The 12,202-nt window shown below is 42.9% G+C and overlaps 1 protein-coding gene across 1 annotated transcript in view; it reads left to right on the top strand.

The window, feature by feature from the left end:
- The window catches only part of LOC311247323 (phosphorylase b kinase regulatory subunit alpha, liver isoform-like), a 54,754-nt gene extending 48,729 nt beyond the window's left edge, over positions 1 to 6,025 (top strand). The window contains exons 28-31 of the mRNA XM_084337680.1: positions 1,447 to 1,500; positions 2,120 to 2,353; positions 2,942 to 3,153; positions 4,013 to 6,025. Coding sequence (XP_084193806.1) covers positions 1,447 to 1,500; positions 2,120 to 2,353; positions 2,942 to 3,153; positions 4,013 to 4,175 — 663 coding nt within the window. The 3' untranslated portion in view covers positions 4,176 to 6,025. The remainder of the gene's footprint in view (positions 1 to 1,446; positions 1,501 to 2,119; positions 2,354 to 2,941; positions 3,154 to 4,012) is intronic.
- Positions 6,026 to 12,202: the final 6,177 nt, after the last annotated feature.

Genomic DNA, 12,202 nt, shown 5'->3' with positions numbered 1-12,202 from the left:
TGTAGCTACTCCCAAAGATCTTCTAATCTTCCTCACCAACTCACTCAAGTTTCCACTGTACTCTTCCTGCAACAACTCACAGACTGTAGTGAAAGAAATAGACAAGTCTTCAGACACTCATTAACTCTTTGCCCTTGCGAGACGAGCCTGCCCGCCTCGTCTCGCAATGGCAGATATCGCGTTCGTGTTCTCACACACACACACGCACGCACGCACGCACGCACACACACACACACACACACACACACACACACACACACACACACACACACACACACACACACACACACACACACACACACACACACACACACACACACACACACACACACACACACACACACACACACACACACACACACACACACACACACACACACACACACACACACACACACACACACACACACACACACACACACACACACACACACACACACTGCTGAATAATTCTAAAACAATTATTCAGCAGACACTTAAGATGTGTGCAACGATATAATAGGCCTATATATTATAGTTTCGGCTAATTATAATTTCGAGAGCAGTGATGATGTTTGGCCAGCTAATTATCCTTTGGATTTTATGTGGGGGTATATGAGAACAGGTAGAAATACGTCTTAATTTATTATTATTATTATTATTATTATTATTATTATTATTATTATTATTATTATTATTATTATTATTATTATTGGATACAGGAGTTTGTGTACCAAGAGCTTCTTCAAATAACTTTCTCATTATATTTTGTTGAGGGGGGTTGATACTGCTTTCGATATAAACTCCATTGCAGAGATGTTTATTAAGACGGAATGTGTAAAGCGAATGTGTAAAGCGTTCAATTGTGAATGTCAGTACTCTGATAAAAATAATTTGGTGTCTGTCTGACAGTTCATGAAGTTTATCTTGGAATAAGGATGGATAAGATAGACGTCTCATAACTTCCTTGTGGGTGGTGACAACTTTTCTGAGCCAATGGGCGCTTTGCGCAAACCAGAGCAAGTCGTTTCCCATCATGCATGAGGTTGAGCAGTCGGTGGAGAGCAACTGCGTAGCCTAGCCCTGAAAACTGCAAGTTCATGCCCCCCTGAGATTTCTGCGACTCACGCAGTCAGATTTCCAGAGCAAGTCGGACGACATTCTAACCGTCATGCAACGCGCTTGCCAAGGTGATTGTCAAAACTGCGCAGGCCTAGCTCATCTCAAACAAGCCTAGAACAGTCTGAGCCTGTCAGCGGCAAAAAACAAGCTCTTTTAGTGGACGTACTTTGACGTGCACATTTGCCCCGTGTGATTACATTGCAGCCTGATTTGCGGTTGCCGACTGAAGCGATCAACCTCAATGCCGGATCAATGAAAATAGGGTCCAGGTTTAAAAATACAGAAGTTGTCCTTTAAGCAGCATACCGGCACCTGTCATGTCCTATCATTCATGTTCATCTGTAGATCTTTGGCGGTGGTCTGTCCATCAACAGTAGTGTCACATCGCCTCACTCTACGGTAAAACATTCCGTCCTTTACTTAGTGTAAGGCTTAACTAGTTAAATCATCCGAAAGACATCTACCATACGTCATTGTATATTAGTCATTGATCCAATCAGTGTGTGCCTTGCCTTACTTACTGTAACTGCTTTACTATTTTGCATGGTCTAATATACTGTAGCATGATATTGTTGTATTTTAATATTGATAATTTGCATGGACCGTATTGGTACAGTAGATATTGGTTTTAGGAGATTCACTGTGTGTGTGTGTGTGTGCATGTGTGTGTGTGCGTGCATGTGTGAGAGAGAGAGGACATGTGTAAAAGACCTTGGTCAAATAGTGTTTGCAAATACTTCTAAGCATTGGTTTAACCTACTTGGAATATCAGGTGGGTGGGTTTTACCACATTAGCACAATAATGTAAATTGTCAATCACAGAAAAGTATACTAAATTGACTTCCAGAATGTTTAAACGTTCTGGCGCTCCCTGTATTGTCCCACATGGCAGACCCCAGCCATGAGGTACTGAGCAGGTTAAAACAAACACTGAGAATTAGTAGCAAACGCTGTTTGAAGCAGGTCTTGTGTGTTTAACCTCCACCCAGCAGCATCTTTCTGTCCTCCGCCCCCACAGCGTTGCAGCAGCCCCTCCACCCCCAGCGGCATCCTGTCTCCGGTGGGTCTGGGACCAGGCATCGGGCAGCTGCAGTGGGAGGAGCGGCAGGGCCAGTGGCTGAGGAGGCGCAGGCTGGACGGGGCTATAAACAGGGTACCGATGGGTTTCTACCAGAAGGTCTGGAAGATCCTGCAAAAGTGCCATGGCCTGTCCATTGACGGTTATGTTCTGCCCTCGTCTACAACCAGAGAGGTAGGATGTTCTTAACGTAGGGTCTAATCACATATGAACTCTTGTCTTGTCCCACTATCTAAACAGGGAGAAGCAGCATTGAATCCGATTTAGACACCGACTGTGATTAACAAACATGGGATTTTGGTTTAGACAGCTATAAGATCAAATAAATACCACAAAGGGTTAGAAATCTGTGTGTAAATGCAGCTGTAAGACTTAGAAGCGGAGTTTCCTTCTACAAAATTATGGGGTAAGATAGATTTGCAGCTGGATCTGGATTCAGACCTTCATGTCCTGATTGTTCCGTGTGGCTCCTCTACTGGTCTGCTCCCTAGATGGGGGGGGGCGACAGTGGCTCGGGAGGTAGAGCAGTCGTCTGGTAATCTGGAGGTTCCCGGTTCGATTCCCACTCCTCCCGGGGCAGCGTGTCGAAGTGTCCTTGCGCAAGACACTTAACCCCTAATTGCTCCCGATGAGCAGGTTGGCACCTTGCATGGTTGCCTCGGTGTGTGTGTGAATGTGTGAGTGAATGGGTAAAATGTGAGGAACAAATTGGAAAGCACTTTGGATAAAAGCGCTATATAAATGCAACCATTTACCATTTAGATGACCGAGGGAGAGATCAAGTTTGCGGTGCAGGTGGAGTCTGTGCTGAACCACGTGCCCCAGCCGGAGTACCGGCAGCTGCTGGTGGAGACGGTGATGGTGGTGGGCCTGCTGGCCGACGTGGATGTGGACAGTATCGGAGGCATCATCCACGTGGACCGCATCCTCCACATGGCCAACGACCTCTTCCTCAACGACCAGGTATTTGGTTTATTTGACTGTAGCTGTATCATCCCAGATGGGAAACTTGGCTTGCAGTCAGGAGCAAAGATAAATAATAACTCAATATATGAAAGAAAACATCATAGACATACAATATACTAGGGCTGACCCCTATTAATCGATTAGTCGACTAATCGGTCGAAAGGAGCCGTAGTCGACTGGCCAACCTCTTAGTCGAATATAATAATATGCAAAAAAAAAAAAAAAAAAAAATTCTTTATCATTCTTTCCAAAAGAAAAGAGGCCTAGAAGCGTGGCTAACGCTAATGGCACGCATACCAGAGGCTAACTGCCTAAGAAAACAGGCACAGAGGCACTGAAAGAGGATTTCACCCATCTAATGAACACACTAGACTAGACAAATATCAAGATGTATCCATCAGTGGACCAATTGCATGCTTTTGCAGAGCACAAGAAGCCTTCAGTCGACTCCTTCAGACATTAAGCACCCCCACAGCCCAAATGGAATGATAAAAAATGTAAACAAATATAAAAATATATATATATATTTTTAATATTATATATATATATATATATATATATATATATATATATATATATTTTTTTTTGTCGACCAATAGTCGACTAACGGCAAATTTTGGCCAATCCTAGTCGACCATCCAAATCCTTAGTCGGGGACAGCCCTATACATATATATACAGTACAAAGACAGAGAAAAACCTGTTCAGACACATTTACTGCCAGGCGCTACAGGAGCAGTGCCCCTCATGGTGAGTGACTTAAGTAAGACGTAATGTAAGCAGGAAGCATATTTTGACCATCTGTATAGCTCTGTGCCATCATATTCTTTCATATTTCCATCCTTAGGAATCCCACGGAATCCCACAGTGCCAATGAATATTTTCTGGAGAAGGACCCAGCCACCGGTATCTGCAACTTCTTCTACGATAGCGCCCCTAGTGGCAGCTACGGCACCATGACCTACCTCTCCAAGGCTGTGGTCACCTATGTTCAGGACTTCCTGCCAAATTCCAGCTGCCTGATGCAGTGATGGGGCGGGATTAGCAAGTCTCACTGCTCCTCATTGGTGTTTAACATAAGGGGTACGTCTGTGATTGGCAGTTGAGGGATAACTAAGAGAAAACCTCTGCTGACCAAAGGCAACAAAGCTTCTCATTATAACAAACTTGCAGTCTGTGGATCAAATTCAAGACAATTGTTTGATCTTTAATCTGATATTATTATAATATTATATATTATAATTTGATATTACATTGCTCTGATATAACTAAACAATAACCTGGCATGAAAAATGGATTTCAAACCACTACTTATTATTATAATTTTCTTTAAATGTATATATATAGCTATAGTCTATTATTTTCAACATGCCGCTAAAATACATTTTAATTACAACCACTATCTAATGTGATATAATATGAAATACTGACTGAATATTTACCTGTAGGCGGCTGCTCTGGTATATCTGTGTTCTATGTCATGTGAGAATATAGTGGCTGTATTATAGCCTTTAACATACGTATGAGCTGTTACTCCTAGTATATCTTCTGATTCGATGTGTCATTTGTGGTCCTGTATTTTACAAACCCTTGTTGCATGGTAGCAACAAAGTTGCTGTGAATGCCAAGAGGATGGTGACAATGTCTTTATATCCGTGTGTGTATATGTTGTGTGTAAATCAGTATGAAAACGTCTATTTTTAGTATTTGTTTGAATTAAGAGCGATATCGATTGATTCCACACCTCTGACAAATCGCCCTTAGTATACACACCAAGTTTGTACAGGTTCTGGTGTCACAGTTGTGTCCAATGCTTGTCCCAAGTAGAAAAGAAAAAAGAAAAGGGGGAAGTACACCCAATTTTATATTTCATACAGTTATTCCTATGGTCTATAATAAATAAGTGAACTTAGTTAACTTAACTCTCCCAAATCCAAAAGCTAAAATTCTTAATTTATGATGTCATCATGTATAAAGTCTGGAGCTGCTTCATAGACAATTAATTGGTAAAGATGTTATAGAACACCCAGGGGAATGTTCTGTTTATACGGATACATTATTTTGTTTCAGAACTGAGAACGAATGAAGCAAATTTTGTTTTTAAAACTTTTATTTATTTATTTTTAAGTGTACTTGCATTACATATTATATATTATATTAATGACTGTCATACTAAACACATGCTTTGAATTAGTACACAAAAGCCCATAAGAAGTACCAAAAATACATTGCAATACATACATCTCAGAAAAGTACATATACTTGTAACACACTTAATACACCAATAATATACTTTTAGTATTGACACGTTTTTGACTTGGAGTATGTTATGTGCCTTGAATGTAGACAATCTAGCTGTTCGGTTTGACATCTGAACATCAGTTCAGTTCAGCATCAGCTTGTTATTGCTAATAATGGGTGGTATGACCCCTATGTGTTCTGTGTACTGGGTACTCAGCTATGTGTACTAAGTACCGAGCTATGTGTATGCATGATATATGTATTGGTCAGAAAGGAAAGTTATTCCAGCCAGAGACTGGTGTGATACCAGAGAGCAGAGCATGTTGCATAGAAGGACTTTTTGTATGTCTGTCTGAGAACAGTTTTTCCACACAGCTTTTGTGGAGTTCTTTAAAGATTTAGAAAGTGAAAAGAGAGAAAGAGTTATCATAACTGCTGTTTTTATTTTTGAAGGAAAGGAAATGGTGAAAAAGAGTAGGCTACTACTGACTGTTGATGTATTTAGAAATGTTCTTGTCAAAGGTGCAAATGCATTGTCCTCTCTATAATACTGAAAACATTCATATATAGAATAATTTAAAGATTTAATTTATATTAAATATGTTGACAATATCTGATAATAAAATGTATATATGCCGCAAACTACATTGTTTTCTTTTTAGGTGTTGAATGAATAACCCTTTAAAAGTATTTAGAAAATGTGGTAATTAAAGTTCAATAATAAAAACTAATCTTCTAAAATCATCTAACTTTTGTTATTTGTTAATCACCAATTTCCTGGAAGATTTTCCAATTGTCATCGCCAAATAATTCTACCGTACTTGCTTCTGGCCTTTTCCTGGACAAGCCAACATAACCTATATTGAACACAACGAGGCTTGAGGCACAATGAGTGAGGCTTTTAGCCGACTGCTTTTGTGCTGCTGTGTGCCTCACATTTCTCCGTACAAGGCACCTTCTGATCTGGGCCTAAGACGTGTTGTCCAGTCAGGTGTGAGTGAGGAAGTCCACCCAGCCAGTCAGGTGTGAGTGAGGAAGTCCACCCAGCCAGTCAGGAGTGAGTGAGGAAGTCCACCCAGCCAGTCAGGAGTGAGTGAGGAAGTCCACCCAGCCAGTCAGGTGTGAGTGAGGAAGTCCACCCAGCCAGTCAGGAGTGAGTGAGGAAGTCCACCCAGCCAGTCAGGAGTGAGTGAGGAAGTCCACCCAGCCAGTCAGGAGTGAGTGAGGAAGTCCACCCAGCCAGTCAGGTGTGAGTGAGGAAGTCCACCCAGCCAGTCAGGAGTGAGTGAGGAAGTCCACCCAGCCAGTCAGGAGTGAGTGAGGAAGTCCACCCAGCCAGTCAGGAGTGAGGAAGTCCACCCAGCCAGTCAGGAGTGAGGAAGTCCACCCAGCCAGTCAGGAGTGAGGAAGTCCACCCAGCCAGTCAGGTGTGAGGAAGTCCACCCAGCCAGTCATGAGTGAGGAAGTCCACCCAGCCAGTCAGGTGTGAGTGAGGAAGTCCACCCAGCCAGTCAGGTGTGAGGAAGTCCACCCAGCCAGTCATGAGTGAGGAAGTCCACCCAGCCAGTCAGGTGTGAGTGAGGAAGTCCACCCAGCCAGTCAGGTGTGAGGAAGTCCACCCAGCCAGTCAGGTGTGAGTGAGGAAGTCCACCCAGCCAGTCAGGTGTGAGGAAGTCCACCCAGCCAGTCAGGAGTGAGTGAGGAAGTCCACCCAGCCAGTCAGGAGTGAGGAAGTCCACCCAGCCAGTCAGGTGTGAGTGAGGAAGTCCACCCAGCCAGTCAGGAGTGAGTGAGGAAGTCCACCCAGCCAGTCAGGAGTGAGGAAGTCCACCCAGCCAGTCAGGTGTGAGTGAGGAAGTCCACCCAGCCAGTCAGGTGTGAGTGAGGAAGTCCACCCAGCCAGTCAGGTGTGAGTGAGGAAGTCCACCCAGCCAGTCAGGAGTGAGGAAGTCCACCCAGCCAGTCAGGTGTGAGGAAGTCCACCCAGCCAGTCAGCAGTGACGAGTGTTTTCCTGGGCTCACATGTCTTCCTGCTGTAAGTGGAGAGGCGATGGGAGGCGGGGCAGACACATCTATATCCTCCTTCAAGGTTCAAACACTGGTGGGAGCATCCACCGCTCCTCCGATCGCACTCATTGATGTCTGGAGAGAAGGGAGAGAGTCATGTTTTTTTTAATGGCTTTTTGTGGAGGCATTATGTTTTCGGGTTGTCTGTCCCTCCCATTCTCGTGAACGCAATATCTCAGGAACTTCTTCAAATTTGACACAAATGTCCACTCAGTACAGACTACTACTTTCATTGGTCTAGGTTAGCCACGCCTCCATGCTTAAGCCCTGCTCCCTTTTATATCTCATGAACAGTTTGTTAGAGACACTTAATGCGAGGCGTCAATGTACTCAGTACAGACAACTACTTTAATTCGGGCTGGTACATTGGTACCCAGTCTCATCAGAAAATGTTAATTAAGTACTAATCGACCACAGGAAAAAAGGTACATAATGTACGTTATGTTATAGCCATAGTAATACGTTTTTTTATTTTGGTGTTTAAATTTCTTTGAATATTGTTTTTATTATGTACTATACAATCATCGTTTCTGTAAATGAGGGAAACCTCAGATGCTTACGATTTTAAATAAAGGTTGAAATGAAATATAATATGTTTATAGTAATATAGTAATATATTTATGTTTTGTATCAGCAAAAGTCCAAAACAAACTGCAACCGGGAGTCTAACCAACAATGAGTGTTGGTAGACTAATCCACCCACCCATCCTGATCCTCCACAGAGAAGTGTGTTTCGGTCTCGAGGTAAAGGCACTGGACTGTGATGTGGGTGCTCTGGGTTCACTTCCCTGCAGGGGAACTCACTACATCTTCTGAAAACGTGTACACATTGTACATTTTCAATACAATAGTAAATATACTACTTATGGCTATAACATAACGTACAATATCTACCTTTTTCCCTGTGGTCGATTAGTACTTTATTTACATATTTGAAGCGAGCTCGGGCTGCTATAGGTTAACCATACCCCCCATGCTTAAGCCCTTTTAAACACTTTAAAACCTTTTTTCAGAACTACTTCAGCTTTCAATATCTGTTATTGTTTTAACTTTACTGTATGTTTTGAGTGTGTATCAAACTGTTTTACACTAGAAAAACAAAAATCGGAATTGGATTTTTACAGGTTTTTTGTGAAGTAGACTTCACAGACTTTTGAAGTTAACTTTGCACATGTACATTTTTAACTTGGAACTATTATGCAACTGCAATACAGTTTGTGAACCCTGGCCTTTTAGATTTATTCTTCTTACGCACGAAACCCACCAGGCGCGGGCGCAAGGTGTGAGGCGGGCGGGTGATCAGCGCTTCACTTTCGCTCCCATGTTGACAGGCGTCGCTGTTCACACCGGCCGCGTGCAGGCGGGCGACTCGCGGGCGGGAAGCGAATTGAATCGCTTTGGTTGGATTCAGAGGCATTTTCACAGAAATACACTCAATGGGTCTCATTCCCGAAAATTTTCCAAAGATATATTCTGGAAGACTTATCTTGGAACCACTGAGACATAATCTATGACAAGTACACTCTGAGTCCTGAACGTGCTGGAGATATGTCTTAAGTGGCTGAAACGGTTGCAGAAATTATATGATCTGATATCTGCTTGGAGAATGGCATTCTGTCGTAAACTCCAAAGTGCGTTCCCGTTCAGCTCATTTGCATACAAAACACTGCCTCCATAGTTCCTTATGGTGACGCAGCTGTGTGAAATGGAATGGCGGAAGTGCTTTGCGAGCCACGTGATTACGAAACCTAGCGTCAGTCAGTGCCAATCAGAGAGCGTCTCCGAGAAATGCGGCTAGGTTTCGTAATCACGCTTGCGCCCATCAAAACTAGATTAGATTAATGTATTGGCATCATATACAGCTCGCGGTACACACCTGCCGCAGCGCGCGCGCACACACAGACACACACGCGCGCGCGCACTGTATATTAATGAATGAATGACATATAATATATATAGCCTACGGCGGGCGTAATGAATGAACGCAGTATGGCTTATTACTATTATTATCCCATTACTGTTCATTCGTAGGCGCACACAAGACTTGTTATGGAATATTAATGCAGTCTATTTCCACCGATAGCTTTAGTTCTTATTTATTTATCCACTGTCATTTCAGTGTTGGTGTATAGGCTATATAGTGTATTTCAATATAAGTTTAATTGATTAATGATATATTCGAAGGAATGCAGGTTTATAGCTATATCAACCCCCTCCAATGTACAGTAAATGACCAAGTATGGTTTTGTCAATATTCCAATGTACAGTTTTGCTTGTACAGTGTAAGTCTATCCCCCACCCATCCCTACCCAACCTCCTCCAACAGTTTCTACGTCAAATGTACTCTCTTTTCTGGACTCTTTTTGTATCACAAACAGTACTGTATTTGCAAATCTGGTATGTCATAAATGTATAGATGTAGCAGTACTGTCTATCTGTGTCATGTGTGTCATATATGTTATGATGAATTGAAAATGGGGGACCCGGGTGCTCCAGTAGCACACCATGTTACCGCGCTGCGTCGCGGGACTCCGTGCTGCGTCACGGATCTGGTTGACTCCGAGTTCGATTCCCGGACCCGCCGTCATTTGCCGAATGTCTCCCCCTGCTCTCTCTCCCGTTTCACCCTGCAACTGTCGGTCATGCTTGAACAGGAAAGCGATAAACGCTAAAAAATAAAGTTTTAAAAAAAGAAAATGGGGGACCCTGATGTAAACAAGACGAAATTCTTTCTCTGGTCTGCATCCCCTTATGTAATTGAGCTGTACTGTACCCATTCTGCAATCTGTTAATAACGTTTTCAATCAATCAATCAAACAAAGGTCTGTCCCATTGTATACCAATCAATGGGATACATTGCATGTTGACCTGCATTCTTTCAAATGTATATAATTAATCATTAAAACAGATGTGTAACAAATAAGAAATACAAATTCCACAGAAGGCATTAAATTATTATTATTTTCAATCATTTCACAATAATTGCATAATTGTGTTTGAATATCTGAGTAATTATTTGTCCAAAATAGCTGGTTCAGATATGGTTAATCCAGCTGCCCTGTGATCAGATGAATCCATATTATTTATTTTTCTGACATCAAATTCGTAATTTCTTATCGTACAAATATGGTCATATTTATTTTAATTATGATTAAGTAATTAATTCCAAGGAGGCCTGTAGCGTTGACGTGAAGGAATCACTATGAGAACACAGTCTGTCAAGTTATAATAACATTTTAAATTAGTCAATCAATCATGAGATTTGATCGTGGGCTGAGAGCATATTTAAGTGTGCTCCTCAGCACTCTTAGATCTGCTCTCAAATAAGATCTCAGGAAAATTTGAAGACTCCCACTCCCAGCCCTAATATGTCTTAAATAGGCCGAAATCTGGCTAAGACGAAATATTTTGTCGTAACTTCGTTCGAGAATGAGACCCAATATCTGCATTATTACCACACATATAGATGTTGTTCAACCAGCTAATGTGTCTGTATCTTTCCCAATACAAATAAACCATATACAGTCACACTGATTTCATCATTCTAAAATGAATTCTAACATTCTAATTAATTATAAAATAACTGATTCTACATGCAAAATGGACAATAGAACACTAGAACTGGAAAGCTTTAAAAAAATCTTCAAACGGGGACTGACTTCGCATATAGACTAGGCATGTACAGCTGTTCCAATGTAAATGGGCCTTCCTCCGTGCGCTTTCGCCCACTATATGAAGTCAGACTCGGTGTGTGGATGGCCACGCGTGCTGTTCTCGCACGAAACCCGCGAGTGCTTGCGCCTGGTGGGATTCGTGCGTCAGTCTCCTTTTTACTCACTTTTTTCTAGGCGGAATTTTACCTTGGTGGTTGACCTTGAAGCAGGTCTACCTGTGTTTACTTCCTCAATAACTCCTGCAGTTTTTTGGATTATCGTAATAAGACGGCGCTGAGCTTTTTTTGATAGCGCAAATACTCGAAGAGTGACGGTAAAGAGAAGCAGCAGTGGTAAATGGGCCCCAGGAGGGGCCCGTAGGCTTAAAAGAGTTTGCTCCCTTTCATATCTCGGGAACCGCTTATTGTAGAGACTCAAGGGTGGCGCCATTGGACTCAGCGGGGAGATCTCCTTTTATTGCTCAATGTTTACCCCACCTCCTACTCTTACAGTAAGCCCCCACTGGTTAGCCCCCACTGGTTAGCTGAGCCATACAACCACAAGGCTGTCTTCTTTTCTTTGTCTTTTTTTTTTTTTTTTTTCTTTTTTTATCTTTTTCCCCCTCCATTTTCCTCCGATTTTCTCCCATCCCAATGTTAGTCGTTATGCCAATTCCCAATCCCCTTCCTGGTCGCTGCGCACTTACCCCCCACAGTCGGTCTGGGAGAGTGGAGGCTATCACGTGCTTCCTCCGACACACGTCCAGCCAATCAACCGCTTCTTTTCACCTGGCAGCGCGGATTCTCATTGAGAGGGCGTAGCGTGTGGAAGGATCACACTATCACACTCAAGTCCTATCCGCGCTTAGCAGGCACCCCGACCGAACTGTAGGAGTCGCTGTTTACAACGACCCGGACCCACCCCGCCAGCTTCTCCCACCCTCTAATACTGCCAATTGTATTAGTGTGAACGGCCAGCCAAGCTGGTGACAACCCCGGAGCTGTGAGCTGGATTCGAACAGGCGAATCTAGCCGCTCCGGGGTTTGGTGACGAACGCAATCTCCGTTACGCCACCTGACCGCCCGCTTTTTCTTTGT

The sequence above is a fragment of the Notolepis coatsorum genome (assembly GCF_963971535.1).
Source record: "Notolepis coatsorum genome assembly, chromosome: 20".
Taxonomy (NCBI): Eukaryota; Metazoa; Chordata; class Actinopteri; order Aulopiformes; family Paralepididae; genus Notolepis; species Notolepis coatsorum.
Note: the sequence above shows the minus strand (reverse complement) of the source record. Positions and strands in the feature narration are given on the sequence as shown.